The sequence below is a fragment of the Herpailurus yagouaroundi genome, unplaced genomic scaffold, assembly GCF_014898765.1.
Source record: "Herpailurus yagouaroundi ecotype Mexico unplaced genomic scaffold, PumYag 188, whole genome shotgun sequence".
Taxonomy (NCBI): Eukaryota; Metazoa; Chordata; class Mammalia; order Carnivora; family Felidae; genus Herpailurus; species Herpailurus yagouaroundi.
The window spans coordinates 19,324,276-19,344,940 of record NW_024412419.1 but is presented as its reverse complement, the minus strand read 5'-3'; the positions used below and the strand labels follow the sequence as shown (position 1 = coordinate 19,344,940).

The following is a 20,665-nucleotide window of genomic DNA, read 5'->3' as shown; positions in this document are numbered from 1 at the left end:
CTTCTAATTAAAATGAACAAAAATTTTTGGGGTGCCTGGCTGGCTCACTTGGAAGAGCACGAAACTTGTAATCTCAGGATCACGAGTTCAAGCTCCATGATGGGGGTAGAGTTTACTTAAAAAATAAAATAGGAGCGCCTGGGTGGCTCAGTCGGTTGGGCGTCCGACTTCGGCTCAGGTCACGATCTCACGGTCCGTGAGTTCGAGCCCCGCATTGGGCTCTGTGCTGACGGCCCAGAGCCTGGAGCCCGTTTCAGATTCTGTGTCTCCCTCTCTCTCTGACCTTCCCCCATTCACGCTCTGTCTCTCTCTGTCTCAAAAATGAATAAACGTTAAAAAAAATTTAAAAAAAATTTTTTTATTTTAAATTTATTTTTATTTTTAATTTTTTTTAACGTTTATTCATTTTTGAGACAGAGAGAGACAGAGCGTGAATGGGGGAGGAGCAGAGAGAGAGGGAGACACAGAATCGGAAGCAGGGTCCAGGCTCTGGGCCATCAGCCCAGAGCCCGACGCGGGGCTCGAACTTACGGACCGCGAGATTGTGACCTGAGCCGAAGTCGGACACTCAACCAACTGAGCCACCCAGGCGCCCCAAAATATTAAAAATTTTAAGAGATAAAAGACTGGAAAAACCCATGAAACTGACAATAGTGATTATCTCCGGGTGATGGAATTTCAAATGACTTCAATTTCTTTCAATATTTTTCTGTATATTTTTCAACAGAAAATATGCATATAATGCTAACGACTGATTTTAAAATATATTAAAAATAATTCTTCTAAAATTATATATCTAGGGGCGCCTGGGTGGCTCAGTAGGGTAAGCATCTGACTCTTGATCTCAGCTCGGGTCACAATCTCACGGTTTGTGAGATGAGCCCTGTGACAGACTGCACTGACAATGCAAGACCTGCTTCATATTCTCTCTCCCTCCTTGTCTGTTCTTCCCTCACTTGTGCACACGTGTGCATGCTCTCTCTAAATAAAAAAATAAACATTAAACAAAAATGGTTACAGGGCACCAGGGCAGCTCAGTCACTTAAGTGTCCAACTTTGCTCAGGTCATGATCCCATCGTTGAGTTCAAGCCCCACATTGGGTTCTCTGCTGTCAGTGCAGAGCCTGCTTCGGGTCCTCTGTCCCCCTCGCTCTCTGCCCCTCCCTGGCTCACCTCGCTCTTTCTCTCTCAAAAATAAGCAAACATTAAAAAAAGATACTTTCAGGGGCGCCTGGGTGGCTCAGTCGGTTAAGTGTCCGACTTCAACTCAGGTCACGATCTCGCGGTCCGTGAGTTCGAGCCCCGCGTCGGGCTCTGGGCTAATGGCTCAGAGCCTGGAGCCTGTTTCACATTCTGTGTCTCCCTCTCTCTCTGCCCCTCCCCCGTTCATGCTCTGTCTCTCTCTGTCTCAAAAATAAAATAAAACGTTAAAAAAAATTAAAAAAAAAAGATACTTTCACTTAAAAACAATGTTTACAAAAGTAAATTAAAAATAAATTAATAAAATTACATATTTAGATATATAGGAAAACTAACCAAATGATAATCCATACAACAAACTGAAAATACTTCATCTCCAAAAATTTTTATTTTCATGATATGTTTAGAGAACTGCTAAGATCCTTGCTTAGTTCTTAAACTCTGCCTACTGAACTGAAAAGAAATTTAAAAAGGAAAAAAATTAAGACAAATAATGAAATGGAAGACTCACCTATGAGAAATGTTAAATTTCTGGACAATCCGTTTTCCATTGGCTAACCAGATCTGTACGTTAGTGATGGGTTCCAGGTTGTTTAGTTGAACAACAGACAAATTTTTATTCTCGACTTCAATACTCTTTGCCTTAGAAACAATTTTTGGTGTGGCACTAAGAAAATCCAGACAACAAAATCAGATGCATGTTGTTCATTAAGCAAAACCTTATCATTAAATAATTACTACAAAAATTTTACATTAAGTATACTTTAGCAAGATTTTAGTAAGTCAATGCTATTTCCTTAATAATAACAATATTATGTCCATCATATATGATGAGATGAATGTAGGAACCTAATGAAATTAGGCATATCTGAGTAATTTGTAAGACTGTAGAATGCTATGTAAATATATGATAAAATATTGTAAATATATTGTAATTATTTAAATAGCACCTTAGAGAATAATTTTACAGGGTTATTAGATCCACGGACTTTACCTTTACCTACTACTCCTCATTTCTGTAAGAAATGGGGCACCTGGGTGGCTCAGTCAGTTAGTGTTCGACTTCAGCTCAGGTCATGATCTCACAGTTCCTGAGATGGAGCCCCATGACAGGCTCTGTGCTGACAGCTCAGAGCCTGGAGCCTGTCTTCAGATTCTGTGACTCCCTCTCTCTCTGCCCTTCCCCTAATTGCGTTGTCTCTCTCTCTCTCTCTCTCTCTCTCTCTCTCTCTCTCTCTCTCTCTCCCAAAAATAAATAAAACTTTAAAAAAATTTTCTGTAAAAAATAAGTTTTCAAGAGATTAATGTTTGGGTTATAAAGGGGGAAAAAAAGGAAGCAAAGTATTTCCTGATTATTCTGAAAGTTACATCTGAATTTTTTTTAGTGTTTATTCATTTTTGAGACAGAGAGACAGAGCATGAGTGGGGGTAGGAGGGAATGTGTGCAGACAGAGAGAGGGAGACACAGAACTCAAAGCAGGTTCCATGCCGTCAGCACAGAGCCTAATGTGGGGCTCAAACTCACAAACCATGAGATCATAACCTGAGCTGAAGTTGGACGCTTAACGGAGCCACCCAGGTGCCTCGACATCTGAATATTTTTATATGTGTGGATGAATATGTAGTTAACTTTACCAACCTTGATAATATATGAGAATGCATAAAAATACAAGCAATCACGTATGTAACCTCTTTGTAATTGTGTCATAAGACAGATACGATGAAGACTGCAAAATGTGACACTAAAGGCTTTGATATGGATACTAACTTTATCATGCATTTTTCAGTTTTATTACCTCACAATTCAGATACTTATCACAGAACACAACGTTGAAGGCACTGATAAGTATAAAATTGAACCCTATATTCAAAACTTAACATATGTACTCTGTAACATTAATGGCAATGATCAAGGAGTGGGTGCAAGGGAGAAAAATTATATATACATCCAATTCTGCCTAATGTCCTAAATAATCCACGTCCTTTTAATTTGGTAAAATCAAAAAAGCCTCCACGATTTTTTTAGTGTACTACCAGCATGTGTTAATTTACACTAAAGTAAATAGGACCTAGGAGTCCTCATGAAAGTTAAGAATAATCTCACTTCCAATGAGAGAAATGATAAGCTCTTTATATATGGTCTATATTGTAAAATAATGACAAGCTGAGTATTAGTCAAGCCTCTGTTTATGGAAAACACAGCTAATGAGCCTATTTACCTTCCCAGTCTATGACCCTGTCCTGAAAAGGGCTGGAACACCGGCTTCGTTGACACACATACTTCATTTTTTTTGTCTTCAACTTTAACATCCACCTCCTCTTTATCAAAAATTCCCTGTAATTCCAAAGGTAATTCCCTAGGAAGGAAAAGAAACAAAGTGATAAAGCTCCCAATATGTTTTTTCTTTCTCTGAAAAACATATTCTGTATGCAAACAGAACTGAAAAATATGTAGAAATAAGAGGCATATATAATACAATAAAAAACTAAATATATTCTTAAAACTTTATTTTTAAGTAATCTCTCCACCCAATGTGGGGCTCAAACCCACAACCCAATCAAGAGTCAGATGTTCTACTGACTGAGCCAGCTATTTGCTCCCAAACTGGATGTATTTAAAATACAGTCAAATAAGGGGCGCCTGGGTGGCGCAGTCGGTTAAGCGTCCGACTTCAGCCAGGTCACGATCTCGCGGTCCGTGAGTTCGAGCCCCGCATCAGGCTCTGGGCTGATGGCTCAGAGCCTGGAGCCTGTCTCCGATTCTGTGTCTCCCTCTCTCTCTGCCCCTCCCCCGTTCATGCTCTGTCTCTCTCTGTCCCAAAAATAAATAAACGTTGAAAAAATAAAAATAAAAAAAAAAAAAATACAGTCAAATAAGATGAGTACCAAGAAGTAAGAACAATACAGAGTAATTTCTTTTCATGTTTGTTCATTTATTTTTGAGAGAGCCCACACACATGAGCTGGGGAGGGGCAACGAGAGAGGAAACACAGAATCTGAAACAGGCTCCAGGCTCTGAGCCGTCAGCACAGAGCCCAATGCTGGGCTCGAACGCACAAACTGTGGAGACCATGACCTGAACTGAAGTCAGATGCTTAACTGACTGAGCCACCCAGGTGCCCCAAGTACAGAGTTAATTTTTAAGACTACAAATTCATGAACAGCTTGAGTTACTCAGCAGTACCTAGAATAGTACTAAAGTCATGAAATATTTGATGACTATATTCTGCTAAATTTAAACAATTTGATCTCTTTATAGGTGTCTGAATAAAACTAAAAATGTGCTAGAAAAATCAGGCTCTCATTTCCACTTTTAAATAGAAATATAAAAACATTAAAAAATATATAGATTTACTCTACACATGATGAAATAAAATACAAAACATGTAGAATTTAAAAAAGCGTTTTCACATTTCATACTCCTAACAGAAAGATAAAGTAACACAGTTAGGACGTGGACTCCATCAGAGGCTCTGTCTCATATACCACAGATGCTTCTCTTCTGAACAAGGTAAACTTTTTTGAACCTTACGATCTTTTAAAAGCAGAGTCTTGGGGCGCCTGGGTGGCTCAGTTGGTTGAGCGTCTGACTTTGGCTCAGGTCATGATCTCGCAGTCCGTGACTTCGAGCCCTGCGTCGGGCTCTGTGCTGACCGCGCAGAGTCTGGAGCCTGTTTCAGATGCTGTGTCTCCCTCTCTCTCTGACCCTCCCCCATTCATGCTCTCTGTCTCAAAAATAAATAAACATTAAAAAAAAAAATTTTTAAAGCAGTCTTTTCTAATGAACACTTGAAAGTTTACAATGTTATGGAATACACAGATATATGAGCAATGAACTTCCATGGGAAAATTTTAACCAAATTACAAGTTTTAACATAATATAATTTTTTCTTGATAACTGAAATAATACAAATTCATTTTATACTTAGGATTTTTGTACTTTTCTGTATATGTTATACTTCAAAAAATTTTTATTTAAAAATAAGCAATACATGTTTGTTCTAAAAAAAAGGTGTAAAAAATGTAAACATAAGTCAACTTGGAAAGTGACAATCCTAGGGTACTTGGGTGGCTCAGTTGGTTAAGTGACTAACTCTTATTCTCAGCTCAGCTAATGATTTCATGGTTCCTGAGATCAAGCCCTGAGTCAGGTTTTGCACTGATGGGTGGAGCCTTCTTGGGATCCTCTCTCAATGCCCATCCCCCATCCCCCATACATTCACTCTCTCTCAAAATCAATAAATAAATAACTAAAAAGAAAGAAAGAGACATTCCTTATAAACCTACTCTCACTTTAATAAAAAAAAAACTGGGGCACCCGGCTGGCTCAGTTGGTAGACTATGCAATTCTTTCACTTTTTTTTTTTTTAAAGTAATCTCTACACCCAATGTAGGGCTCAAACACACAACCCCTAGGGCTCAGGAACCTGAGATCAAGAATCACATGTTCCACCAACTGAACCAGTCAGGCGCCCTGAGCATGCGATTCTTCATCTTGGTAGGGATTGTGAGTTCAAGCCCCATGTTGGGCCTAGAGCTTACATTAAAACAAAAACATAAACAACACACATTGGGGCACCTGGGTGGCTCAGTTAGTTAACTGTCTGACTTCAGCTCAGGTCATGATCTCGCAGTTCGTGAGTTCAAGCCCTGTGTCTGGGTCTGTGCTGAGAGCTCAGAGCCTGTAGCCTGCTTCAGATTCTGTGTCTCCCTCTCTCTCTGCCCCTCCCCCACTCATATTCTGTCTCTCTCTCTCTCTAGAAAATAAACATTAAAAAAAATTTTAAAACCCCACAAAACTCTGGTGTTTTATCTCCTAGATTTTCTCTATACATATAATAAAACTCCATGTAATTGTTTTATTTTTTCTGCAGATGGTATTGATGTATACAAATTATCAGTATTCTCTGCAAACTGCTTTTTTTTTTTTTTTAAGTTTATTTATCTGCTTTGAGAGAGACAGAGCACCAGCAGGGGAGAGGCAGTGAAAGAGAGAAAGAGAATCTCAAGCAGACTTGATGCTGTCAACACAGAGCCTGACGTGGGGCTGGATCTCACGAAGTGTGAGATGAAGACATGAGCCAAAATCAAGAGTCAGACGCTCAACTGACTGAGCTACCCAGGCGTCCCTGCAAACTTTTTAAAAATAAAAGATACCACGGAAATCTTCTCATGTTAATATATAGACGTATATCATTCACTTTTATCAAATGCATACTGTTATAAAGCAGATCAAGCGGTACAAATATATAAAATATTCTTTCCATTTTTTTCTTAGTGATTCATAGGAATTGTATATATATTCCATTTTCATGACATACATGAAACAAGTACTTCCAGTCTGGCAGTTCTCTTTTGACTGCATATAAGTGTTGCTGGCAAATATGTTTTTAATATTTATATAATGAGATTTATCTATATTTTTTACATTGCTTCAGGGATTCGTGCCAACCATAGCTATATGTAATAATGTGGATTCTGCCAAATGAAACGTTTAAAATATCCTTGAGTTTACAAAGAATGCTTACCCCTTTTTGATGGAGTTTAGAAACTGCTGACTTGCACCATCAGAGTAACTTCGGAAATCATCATTGACTGTGAATCCATTTTTCCATAATTTTATACTAACATCTACCTGCAAAAGAGTAAGAAAAAAAATGTATTACGTTAATAAAATGTACTAGATTAAAATTCTGAATTTTTTTTCTATTGTATATATTTTATGTATCATTCATTTCCTTTTTAAAATTGATAAAATTGACATATAACATTGTACTTACTTTTTAGTGTACAACAAAATGACCTTATATATGCACATACTGCGAGATGAGTATCACATTTTAGTTAACATCCATTACCAAACTACAATTTTTTTTCCAGTTTTACTGAGAAACTAATACACATCACTATGTAAGTTTAATGCATAGAACGTTATGCTCTGATTTACGTGTATTGTAAAATAATTACCACAATAGGTTCAGCTAACACTCATAATACTCATATAGATACAATAAAAAGAAAAGAAGGGGTGCCTGGGTGGCTCAGCTGGTTGAGCATCCAACTTCGGCTCTTGGTTCCTGAGTTCCAGCCCCAGGTCCGGCTCTGTGCTGACAGCTCAGAGCCTGGAGCCTGCTTCAGAACTGTGTCTCCCTCTCTCTCTCTGCCCCTCCCCTGCTTGTGTTCTGTCTCTCTCTCTCTCAAAAAATACATAAACATTTTTAAAAATTTAAAAAAAACAAAGAGAAGAAAAGAATTTTCTCCTTGTGATGATAACTCAGAAGATTTACTCTAATTTTCTTATGTATTAGAGCAGTCATCCATTGTGCATTATAACTCCAGTAATTATTTATCTTACACTTGGAAGTTTGTACATCCTGATCACCTTCTGCAAAATTTTTTTTTTAACATTTATTTATTTTTGAGAGACAGACAGTGAGACACAATGCGAGCAGGGGAGGGGCAGAGAGGGAGGGAGACACAGAATCTGAAGAAGGCTCCAGGCTCTGAGCTGTCAGCACAGAGCCCAACATGGGCCTCAAACCCACGAACTTCAAAATCATGACCTGAGCTGAAGTTGGACGCTTAACCCACTTAGCCACCAAGGTGCCTTTTTAATGTATCACTCTTAAGAGCAAACTTCAAGTGTAAAATATCAAAAATAATGTATATAGGGATCTGTGGCTGGCTCAGTCGGTATAACATAAGACTCTTGACCTGGTTGTGAGTTTGAGCCCCAGCTGGGCATAAAGTTCACTTTAAAAAATGTATATACAGGGGTGTCTGGATGGCTTAGTTGGTTAAGCATCTGACTTCAGCTCAGGTCATGCTCTCATGGTTTGAGAGTTTGAGCCCCAAGTTGGGCTCTGCACTGCCAGTGCAGACCCTGCTTGGGATTCTCTCACTCTTTCCCTGTCTCTCTGCCCCTCTCCAACTCAAACTTTCTCAAAATAAACTTAAAAAAATAAAAATAGGGGCGCTGGGTGGCTCAGTCGGTTAAGCGACCGACTTCAGCTCAGGTCATGATCTCGCAGTCTGTGAGTTCAAGCCCCACATCGGGCTCTGTGCTGACCGCTCAGAGCCTGGAGCCTGTTTCGGATTCTGTGTCTCCCTCTCTTTCTGACCCTCCCCCGTTCATGCTCTGTCTCTGTCTCAAAAATAAATAAATGTTAAAAAAATTTTTTTTAAATAAAAATAAAGGCCACATTTAAAATAAATAAAATAAAAATAAAAAATAAAATAAAATAAAAATAAAAATAAAAATAAAAAATGCATATACAGAAACAGAACAAGGGATGCCTGGGTGGCTAAGTTGCTTAAGCATCCGATGCTGGCTCAGGTCATGATCTCAGTTTGTGAGTTGAAGCCCAACATCAGGATGTCTGCCGTCAGCGCAGAGCAGGCTTTAGCTCTTCTGTCTCCCTCTCTTTCTGCTCCTTCCCTTCCTCTCTCTTGCGTGCTCTCCTTTTTTAATATTTAAAAAAAATTTTTTTTAACATTTATTCATTTTTGAGAGACAAACAAAGCATACGTGGGGGGAAGGGCAGAGTGAGAGGGAGACACAGAATCCAAAACAGGCTCCAGGCTCTGAGCTGTCAGCCCAGAGCCCGACGAAGGGCTTGAACTCACGAACCAGGAGATCACAACCCCAGCCGAAGTCGGACGCTTAACCAACTGAGCCACCCAGGCACCTCAGCATGCTCTCTCTTAAAAATAAACATTAAAAAAAATAAAAAATAAAATAAAACAAAACAAAATAAAATAGAGCAAAACAGGGGTGCTTGGCTGGCTCAGACTGTGGAGCACGTGATTCTTGATCTTGGAGTTCTAAGTTTGAGCCCCACATGGCGTGTGGAGATAACTTAAAAATAAAAAAATAGGGGCGCTTGGGTGGCTCAGTCAGTTAAGCATCCAACTGCAGTCCAGGTCAAGATTTCACAGTTCATGGATTCTAGCCCCGAGTGGGGCTCTGTGCTGACAGCTCAGAGCCTGGAGCCTGCTTCAGATTCTGTGTCTCCCTTTCCCTCTGCTCCTCCACCACTCACACTCTGTTTCTCTAACTCTAAAAAAATGAATAACGTTAATAATAATAATAATAATAATAATAATAATAATATCTTTAAAAAATACTAAAATAAAATAGAACAAAACAACAAAGAGGTAGAAAATAGGAGAAATAATATAAAAATTAAGTGCCTGGGTGGCTCAGTTGGTTAAGCAGCCAACTTGATTTTGGCTCAGGTCATGATCATGGTTTGTGAGTTTGAGCCACGCATAACGCTTTGTTTTTTGCACTGGCAGTATGGAGCCGGCTTGGGATTCTCTCTCTGCCCTTCCCGGCTCCCACTCTCTCAAAATAAATAAAAGAGGAAAAGAAAAGAAAAGAAAAGGAAAGGAAAGAAAAGAAAAAAAAAGAAGAGACAAAAGAACAGAAAATGTCCTAGAATAGTAAAACAAGAGCTTCTACATTGAATGAATGAAAAAGGACCCACATCAAGGCCCATGAGAACATAGAATTAAATATTCTTTTTTTTTTTTAAATTTTTTTTTTCAACGTTTATTTATTTTTGGGACAGAGAGAGACAGAGCATGAACGGGGGAGGGGCAGAGAGAGAGGGAGACACAGAATCGGAAACACGCTCCAAGCTCTGAGCCATCAGCCCAGAGCCTGACGCGGGGCTCGAACTCACGGACCGCGAGATCGTGACCTGGCTGAAGTCGGATGCTTAACCGACTGCGCCACCCAGGCGTCCCTAGAATTAAATATTCTAAAAGCTTTCAGGGAGGGGCTCCTGGGTAGGTCAGTCAGTTAAGCATCCAACTTCAGCTCAGGTCTTGATCTCACAGTTCGTGGGTCCGATCCCTGCATCAGGCTCCGTGCCTGCTTGGGATTCTTGTTTCTGTCTCCCTCTGCCCCTCCCCTGCTCACGCTCAGTCTCTCTCTCAAAAAATAATTAAAAAAAAAAAAAAAAGATTTTAAAGCTTTCAGGAAGTAAAAAATGTGCCACATACAAAAGCTCAGATACCAGAATGGCATTGTATCAATCAAGTGTGAAGGCAGAATAAAGGGAAACATAGACTTAGGCTTGCAAGGCTTTTTTTTTTTTTTTCCCTCTTAATTACAGAGAGTGCGCATGCTCCAACAAGTGAATAAGGGAGAAGAACAGAGGGAGGGAGGGAGGGAGGGGGAGGGAGAGAGGAGGGGAGGGAGAGAGGGAGAGGGAGGAAGTGGGGAGAGAGGAGAGAGAGGGAGAAAGAGGGAGAGAGAGAGAACCTTAAGTAGGCTCCATGTTCAGCTTGGAGCCCAACGTGGGGCTAGATTCCAGCATCCTGGGACCATGCACTGAGCCAAAATCAAAAGTCATCTTGAACACCGAAGAATGCTCAATGACTGAGGTACCCAGGCACCCCTAGGCTTACAAGGTTTTAAGCCATCTATTTCCAATGCTCTCTTCTCTTCACACTGTTTTTTATAAAGCTATCCTAAGCCTGGTTTCATCAAGGGCATTCTTCATTGAAACTAACATGCCCCTGACCAAGAGCAGGGAGAAAATATGGTAATGACTAGTACAGTTTGGTGCTACTGCCTTGATGCCTCCTAAGGCACCAGCAGTATAACCCACATTGCTTTTGTGGTATTAGTGCAATGTCAACACAGTGGAAAAGGTAGTAATAGCTTACTATTATTATGAAAACACTTTTGACCTCATGGACCCAAAATATGGTCCCTATTTTGAGAAACACTGGAAGAGAAAAAATTATGGACATTTACCTGTTTCTTCTGTTCAGTGGGAGACACACATTTGGCACCAACCTTCTCAGCTTCCTCAAAAAGGCTGTCAACAAAATATTCACAATTTGTTTGTCGATCATCACTAAGAGGTTGGTTGTCAGATCCTGTTTCACAGACCCTACACATAAAAAAAGAAAAATAAGCAGTCCTAATTTTCCAAAAAGTTACATGAATTGTTCTTGTTAAGGGATCTTGAACTCAGACACTTCCTTGTACACAATTCACACTCACTTCTAAATTAAAAATTTTTTAATGTTTTATTTTTGAGAGAGAGAGAGAGAGAGAGAGAGAGAGAGAGGGAGGGCGGGCGGGAGGAGGGAGAACAAGCAGGGGAGGGGCACAGAGACAGGGAGACACAGAATCTGAAGCAGGCTCCAGGCTCTGAACTGTCAGCATAGAGTCCAATGCAGGGCTTGAACTCGTGATCCACGGGACCATGACCTGAATAGAAGTTGGATGCTTAGCTGTTGACTAAACCACCCAGGTGCCAAGACCTGTTTCTAAATTAAGATTCCAGCAGATATGTGACCTTGGGAAGTCATTAACCCTTTTGGTCCAGAGCAAGGTCTTCTCCATTTCAGTCTACTCACATTTGGGGAGGGATAGTTCTTTGTTGTGTGAGCTGCCCTGTCCATTGTAGGATATTCAGCAGCATATGTGGCCTTTATCCAGTAGATGCCAGTATCATGCTTCCTCCACCCACCCCTTCTTCCAGTGTTACAACAACTGAAACCATCTCTAGACATTCCCAGGTGTCCTCTGGGGGACAAAACTTCACCAGGTTGAAAATCACTGGTCCAGAGGAAAAAAATGTGTTCTTTGTAAAAAGCTCAAAATAGCTTCACAAGGTTACTACAAAGGCTGTTTTTTGTTTTTTGTTTTTTTCTTTGCTATCAGCACAGAGCCCGATGCTGGGCTCCATCCCACAAATTGTGAGATCATGACAAGAGCCACAACCAAGACTAGGACTCTTAACCTACTGAACCACCCAGGTGCCCTTGCAGAGGCTGCTTGTAGGCAAACAGGGTTGAGCAATGGAATGTGAAAAGGTCCCACAGTGACCACTTGGCTATGAAGAGGCCCAGCAGGTGACCCACCTCAAAACATCCATAGGCCCTAACAATGGGCTACTCACAACCAAGAAGTTACCAAAAAAGGGAAAATTCCATGTGTTCCCATACCTCTTCACTTTTCCCCTCTAAAACAACCCCCACCCACTGCCTTGTTCCAGTTCCTCCTCTGCAGTCCTGCCCCTGCTCCTTTGAAGTGTATTCAATAAACCCTATCTCCTTTGTTCTGCCTGAGGTGAATTCTTTCACATTTGAGGGCCCCCATCCAATCGATTGAGAGACACCCCATTTAGACACCACAGTTACTATGTACTTTTTGGTCACAGAAAGCACTTTTGAAACTAAAGGGGATAGTGTGTCAGGAACGGTCCTAATCATAGTTTTGATTTGCGTAACTTCAGAATAAGACTTCTCACTGAAGACTTTGATCTGTAATTAATACTCCACTATTTTTTTTTTAATTTTTTTTTTAACGTTTATTTATTTTTGATACAGGGAGAGACAGAGCATGAACGGGGGAGGGTCAGAGAGAGAGGGAGACACAGAATCTGAAACAGGCTCCAGGCTCTGAGCAGTCAGCACAGAGCCCAACGCGGGGCTCGAACTCACAGACCGTGAGATCACGACCTGAGCCGAAGTCGGACGCTTAACCGACCAAGCCACTCAGGTGCCCCGATACTCCACTATTTTTTAAATCAATTATCTTATTTATTATTTTTACATAAAAATTTTTTTTAATATATTTATTTTTGAGGAGGAGAGAGGCGGGGGGGGGGGGGGAGGCACAGAGGGAAAAGGGAAAGAGAGAATCCTAAACAAGCTCCATGTTCAGCACACAGCCCGACATGGGGCTCAATCCCATGACCCTGGGATCATGACCTGAGCTGAAATCAAGAGTTGAACTCTCAACCAACTGAGCCACCCAGGCGCCCCTTATTATTCAAGATTTTCTTTTTAAATAATCTCAAAGCCCAACATGGGACCTGAATTTACAACCAGGAGATCAAGAGTCACATGCTCCTCTGACTGAGCCAGCCAGGTGCCTCTCTATTTTTCTTTTTTTAAATGGTTATTTATTGGGATGGCTGGGTGTCTCAGTTGGTTAAGCGTCCGACTTTTGGTCAGGTCATGATCTTGCAGTTCATGGGTTCGAGCCCCATGTTGGGCTCTGTGCTGACAGCTCAGAGCCCGGAGCCTGCTTTGGATTCTGTGTCTTTCTCTCTCTGCCCCTCCCCTGCTCGTGCTGTCTCTGTCTCTGTCTCTCTCTCTCTCTCTCTCTCTCTCTCAAAAATAAACAAACATTGGAAAAAAATTTTAATGTTTATTTATTTTGAGAAAGAGAGAGAGAGAGGGAAAGAGGGAGAGAGCATGAGTGGGGAAGGGCAGAGAGAGAGAGGGAGAGAGAGAGAATCCCAAGCAAGCTCTACGTTGTCGTAGAGCCCAATGTAGAGCTCAAACCCATGAACCGTGAGTTCATAGCCTGAGCTGAAATCAAGAGCTGGACACTCAACCGACTGAGACACCCAGGCACCTCTCTATTTTTTCTTAAATTTAGGTATAAACTGACATATTAGTTTTAGGTCAACAACATGATTTGATATTTGTACATACTATGAAATGATCAGCACAGCAAGTCTAGTTAACATATATCACCATTAACAGTTACAGAATTTTTTTGTGTCATGAGAACTTTTCAAAAAAATTTTTTTAATGAGGGGCGCCTGGGTGGCTCAGTCGGTTGAGCGTCCGACTTCGGCTCAGGTCACGATCTCGCAGCTGGTGAGTTGGAGCCCCACGTCTGGCTCTGTGCTGACAGCTCAGAGCCTGCTTCAGATTCTGTGTCTCCCTCTCTCTCTGCGCCTAGCCCACTCGCATTCTCTGTCTCTCTCAAAAATAAATAAACATTAAAAAAAATTTTTTTAATGTTTTGAATGATTTTACAAATTTTTTAATGTTTATTTTGGGGGGACACAGAATCTAAAGCAGGCTCCAGGCTCTGAGCTGTCAGCACAGAGCCTGCTGCAGGGCTCCAAATCACAAACTGTGAGATCATGACCTGAGCTGAAGTAGGATGCTTAACGACAGCCACGCATGTGCCCCAGTGACGAGAACGTTTAAGATTTACTCCCTCAGCAACTTCCCAATATACAACAGAATATTATTAACTATAGTTGCTATGCTGTATAGTATATCCCCATTACTTATGACTGGAAATTTGTACCTTTTGAGTCTCTTTGTCCATTTTGCCTACTCCCATCTACTGGTTTTTATTTTGCATTTATGTTTTATTTTGTATTTTTATTTTGCACTATGTTTTTTATGAGAAATGTGTAACTTTTAAAAAATGTTCATTTATTTTTGAGATAGAGACAGAGCAAGAGTGGGGAGGGGCAGAGAGAGAGGGAAACACAGAATCCAAAACTGGCTCCAAGCTCTGAGTTGTCAGTACAGAGCCCAACAAGGGGCTTGAACCCACAAACCGTAAGACCATGACCTGAGCCAAAGTCAGATGCTCAACTGACTGAGCCACCCAGGTGCCCCTGTCATAAAAGAAATACTACTGAAGATATTATTTGAAAGAAAAGATGGTTTCTGGTTTATCTTTTTTTAAGTCATACAGAAAATTCATCTATGTACTGAAATACAATTTCTCAGATTCCATAAATAATGACAACATTTTTGGAGCTCTCATACTGTGCCAGGAACTGCAAGGTAGATATTCTTAGCCACATTTTTATAGATAAGGAAAATGAGTCACAGAAAGGCTAAGTTACGTGAATTTACACAGCTAGTAAGTGACAAAGACAGAATCCAAACCCTGTTAATCCGTCTTCCGCATCTATGCACCTAAGCATGATATGCTATAAAGCTTCTCTCTTTTCTTTTTTTAAATTTTTTTAACGTTTATTTTTGAAACAGAGACAGAGCATGAGCGGGGGAGGGAGAGAGAGAGGGAGAGACACAGAATCTGAAGAGGGCTCCAGGCTCTGAGTTATCAGCACAGAACCCGATGCGGGGCTTGAACTCACGGACCTTGAGATCATGACCTGTGTCGAAGTCGGACACTTAACCAACTGAGCCACCCAGGCGCCCCTATAAAGCTTCTCTTAATAGCTAACATTTACTGAGCATTTATTATATATTTTAGGAACTATTTTAAGTACTCCACATGAGTTAACTCATTCAACCCGCACACTGACCTAAAAGGCACATATTATTTTTATCCCTGTTTAACACGTCAAGAAAAAGCTTAAGCAAGTTGCCCAAGATCACAAAACTATTCGAAAGCAGTTCGAAAACTGAACTCAGGCACCCAATGCCTGTACTCTTAACCACTGTCCTAGACAAAATAGTCATCACTATATTATTATGTGCTGGGGCACCTGGCTGGCTCAGGCAGTAGACAATGTATTTCTTGATCCTGGAGTCATGAGTTCGAGCCCCATGTTGGGAATAAAGATTACCTCATAAAAAATAATAACCTTTAAAAAACTGCCAACACTCAGAGCAATATTTTAATGTAGGCATGCTCTTTTTACTCTTCTAGGTGATCTCTGTATACAAAGATGCTTCATATTATCACAAAGTATTAATTTTATTTTGCATTTATGTTGTCATAAAAGAAATATTAAAATTTTAATGTTCACTATTTTTGAGAGAGAGACAGCACGCGAGCGGGGTGGGGCCTTTCTCAGAGCAAAGACAGGATACTTCTTAATAAAAAGAATCACATGCTGAGACAATTTCTCACAGTACTAATGACTTTCCCGTCTCTTCAGTCAGTACAGCTGTGTAGCAGTAGAGGCTACTGCCTAACAGTTGAGGCTCTGGTGTCTGTGTTTAGGAACTGAGTCACACTGACTGGGTGAGAAACCTACTAGCCTCTGTGTGATGGGGCTTCTCACCTGCAAATGCAGATACTACCACCTATCTTTCATGGTTGCTGTGAAGATTAGAAGCAAACACATACAAAAACCTATACCTGATATACAGTTTCTGTCAGTACACGCACTGGCACACAATATTAGATAATGACATCATTATGACCACTCAATCCTCTCTGGTATTTGTTTTTTTCTGTTCAGAATGAAAGAGGACTTTGGGTGCCTCCATCTTGACCTCACTCTCTAATTGGGGTCTTTCCAAAGTGTTTCTTGGCTTTTGCAAAAGACCCTGAGGACAATGCAACCTCCGATGGGAACTGAAACTACCCCCTTAAGCAACAAGGACTGCCCTCAGCCAGCCAGCCCCTGACAGTGATTGACTCCAACACAATGATCGATTTGACTTTCAATGTCTACCTGCCCAGACCCACACACCTTTGCTGCACGTTTTCCTTATATAAACCTGGAAGTATTTTCCGCACTCTGGAGACAATCTTTGAGATGCTAGTCTGCTCTTACCTGGCTATCTTTCAGGTGTTGGCGTCACAAAATAAATTCCTCTCTTGTTTCACAACCACTCTGCCTTTGGACTTTGTTGGTGGCCAGAGGCCGATCCTGTAGTGTTTGGGACCCCCTGTGCCTCGGCTATAAAAAAGCAGTTTATACTTGATTACTATGTACAAAGCCAATAAAGCTGACCATCTAAAGCAGCTTTACTCCTTTACCTATTTGATACGTAAATTCTACTAACCTTCATTATGTTAATTTAAGCCATTCAAATATCTATTGAGTACCTATAATATGGTAGGTGGTAGGGGACACAAAGATGAGTAAGAAAATAGTCTAGGTTTTTAAAAGGTTCAGAGAACATCGTGTAAAGATGTACAGCTCGATGTCCACAAATTTGATAGCTTAGATAAAACGGACAGTCTTCAAACTTTTCTACCAAAACTTACATGAGGAGGAAAAGATAATATGCAAAGGCTAGTATCTATTAAGAAAATTGAGGGGCACCTGGGGGCCTCAATTGGTTAAGCATCTGACTCTCGATCTCGGCTCAGGTCAAGATCTCATGGTTCCTGAGATTGAGCCCTGCGTCAGGCTCTGCAATGACATTGCAGATCCTGCTTGGGATTCTCTCTCTCTGCCCCTCCCCAGCTAGGGCATGAGCTCCCGGGTTCTCTCTCTCAAAATAAATAAATAAACTTAAAACAAACAAACAAAAAAACTCAGGGTGCCTGGGTGGCTCAGTCAGTTAAGCGTCCAACTAGATTTCTCCTCAGGTCATTATCCCAGGGTCGTGGGATGGAGCCCTGCGTTGGGCTCTGCACCACTGAGTGTGGAGCCTGCTTAAGATTCTCTCTCCTCTGTCCCTCTCCCCTGCCTGAGCTAAAATAAAAAGAAAAGAAAAAATGAAAATTGAGTCCATAAAAATCCTCCAAAACAGAAAGCACCAGGCACAAAAGATTTCACTAGTGAATTTGAAAGGGCGGGCCTACGCCAGCCGACTCCATCTTGTTCTGTGTCCTTCACCTTGACCACACCTCCTCCCCTTGAGTAACCCCCCCTCACCTGCCTAACAGGACTCGGACCCTTCCCCAGCCAATCGGCTGAGGCCACAGCCATTACCTCACCAACTGCCCCTAGGCCCCAATAAAACCTTTGTCCTTTTGAAACTCGCTCTCTTTCCCTGGTATCTCACCGCTGCGTCGGTGCAGGTAGGGGATTGAGCTCGAGCTAGCTCGAATAAAGGCTCTTTGCTTTTGCATCGGACTCGGCTCCCTAGTGGTCTTTGGGGATCACGAATTCTGGGCATAACAAATTCTGTTGAGGTTTTGGGGTGATAGTGTGGTTCATGGAGTCCAGAGCTGATGGCGAAGAAAGAATTCTTGAAGATGTTTTTGGGGCAAAAAGGTGATTTTATTAAAGCACGGGGACAGGACCCATGGGCAGGAAGAGCTGCCCCGGATCCATGAGGAGAGACTGGAGTTGGGGGGGTAAAGTCCAGGGGAAGTTTCCAGTGAGATTTTCATATGCTAAAGAAGACTCACAGGATAGTGGAGGCCTAGCTATTTTCAAATTAAGGTTATTTTTCCCTCCAGCAAAGCATTAGCATTAGAATAGCAGGGAGTTCCTGGAGAAACCTCTGCCTACCTCAAGTACTTGTCAATGGGCTGCAGGTTGTAAGGAAATTTAACTTTATCTGCCATTTCCTTCTGCCTTTGTTTCCCACATCAAATTCTATCAAACATTTAAGAAATTGTACCAATTGTCTACAATTTCTTTCAGAAAATAAAAGCAGAAGGGAACACTTCTAACTCATTCTATGAGGACAGCATGGCTCTACGGCTAAAATCAGACAAAGACATTTCAAGAAAGGGAAACTCAAACAGTATCTCTCGTCAATACAGATGCAAAAATACTCAACAAAATATTAGCATTTCTAATCCAACATGTAAAAGGACTTATACACTGCAACCAAGTAGGATTTTTTTCAGGTATGCAAGGCTGATTCACCATGAGAAAATCAATTAATGTAATCCATCACATCCACACACTGAAGAAGAAAACTCATGACCATATCAACAGATGCAGAAAAAGCAGCTGACAATATCCAACACACACACGATAAAAACTCTCAGCAAATTAGGAACAGAGAAGAACTCTCTTAACTTGATAAAGATAATCTACAAAAACCTACAGCTAACATACTTAATGATAAGAAACTAGATGCTTTCCTCCTAAGATCGGAAGTAAGACAAAGATGTCCCTCCTCACCACCCCTCTTCAATGCCATGTTGGAAATTCTAGCAAAATCAGTAAAACAGATAAAAGAAATAAAAGGTATACAGAATGGGAAGGAGGAAGAAATAAAACTGTCTTTCTCTGCAGATGACAGGATTGTCTACACAGAGAATCCCAAATCATCATCAACAACAAACTCCTGGGACTAATAAGTAATTTTAGCAAAGTTGCAGAATACAAGATTAATATACAAAAGCCAAGTGCTTTCTTATACACCAGCAATAACAACTGATATATGGAATTAAAACCACAGCAGTAGGGGCACCTAGCTGGTTCGGTTAGAAGAACATGCGACTCGAGTTTGGGGCTGTGGTTCAAGCACCACATTGGGTGTAGAGATTATTTAAAAAAATAAATTAATAATAATAATAATAATAAAGAAATAAAAGTTTAACACTATATGGAGTGCTTGGGTGGCTCAGTAGCTAAGCATCTGACTTCGGCTCAGGTCATGATCTCATGGTAAGTGAGTTCAAGCCCCGTGTCAGGCTCTGTGCTAACAGCTCAGAGCCTGGAGTCTGCTTCGGATTCTGTGTCTCCTTCTATCTCTGCCCCTCCCCACTCAAACTCTGTCACTCTCCCTCTCTCAAAAAATAAACATAAAAAAAAAGTATAATGTTATATACATCAGCACCATTTCTCAAACCTCACAGAACTGTACAATACAAAGAATGAACCCAATGTAAACTATAGTTGATAATAATGTATCAATATTGGTTCCCAATTGTAACAAAAAAAAACTACACTAATACAAGATGTTAATAACAGAAGAAACTGTGTGGGGGGGGTGGGGGTAGGGGATATGAGAACTGAGTATTTACTGCTCAATATTTATATAAAACTCTTAAAAATAAAGTTTATTAAAACAATTTTTAATGTTTATTTTTGAGAGAGACAGACAGAGTGTGAGCTGGGGAGGGGAAGAGAGAGAGAGGGAGACACAGATTCCAAAACAGGCTCCAGGCTCTGAGCTGTCAGCACAGAGCCCGACAAGGAGCTGGAACCCACAAACCACGAGATCGTGACCTGAGCCACAGTCAGACACTTAACCAACTGAGCTACCAGGCGCCCCCAAAACAAGGTTTATTAATAATATTTTTTAAAAATGGGGTGCCTGGATGGCTCAGTCCGTTAAACATCCGACTTTGGCTCAGGTCATGATCTCGCGGTTTGTGAGTTCGAGCCCCACATCAGGCTCTGTGCTGACAGCTCGGAGCCTGGAGCCTGCTTCGGATTCTGTGTCTCCCTCTCTCTCTGCTCCTCCCCTGCTCGCACTCTGTCTCTGTCTCTCTCAAAAATAAATAAACGTTAAAAAAATTAAAAAATAATAATATTTTTTAAAAAGAGTATGAAAGACATTCTTGGATGGAAAAAAATGAGAAAGTACACATTTAATTTTTCTTTATAATTCAAAGAATCTCTTTATATTGTACTATATATTAAGTTATAACGCAGCAAAAATCCCATAGGCATATGAATTTACCAGGACTTGCCTTAACACTAAAAGTATCCAGACAATGTTATTATTTCATCTATGTTCTCTACTCTGTCATCCTTTCCCTTGTCCTTATCCTCTTATGATACAAATGTCAATCCTCCTCTCCATAATGTGAAAACCAGATTATCAAAGTTGTTATAGCTAAGTAAAAAGTCTTGAAGTTTCAGGAATTCCTCTAATAATAAAAAGTATACAAGTTCAGGAAAGGGACTTTTAAACATCTATTTTGGCTTCTGACTTTCTCATTCACTACAGTGTTCTGAATAAGGTTATCAACTAGCTGTTGCCCAAATGGGTGAAGGATTTGCATCTGTGTATGCTTTATTGGAACACACAGTAAATACAGATCTTCACTATTTTATAGTCTTTGAAATACTGATATACTTAGGAAATCAGTCTTCATTTTGTTTTACTGGAC

At 40.7% G+C, this 20,665-nt stretch overlaps 1 protein-coding gene across 1 annotated transcript in view; it reads right to left on the bottom strand.

Moving 5' to 3' along the window:
• UBXN2A (UBX domain protein 2A) overlaps positions 1–20,665 on the bottom strand; it is a 34,032-nt gene that overhangs the window by 10,339 nt on the left and 3,028 nt on the right. The window contains exons 2-5 of the mRNA XM_040496169.1: positions 10,970–11,108; positions 6,729–6,835; positions 3,420–3,557; positions 1,712–1,867 (exon numbers count right to left, since the gene is read on the bottom strand). Of these exons, the coding sequence (XP_040352103.1) occupies positions 1,712–1,867; positions 3,420–3,557; positions 6,729–6,835; positions 10,970–11,108 (540 nt within the window). The remainder of the gene's footprint in view (positions 1–1,711; positions 1,868–3,419; positions 3,558–6,728; positions 6,836–10,969; positions 11,109–20,665) is intronic.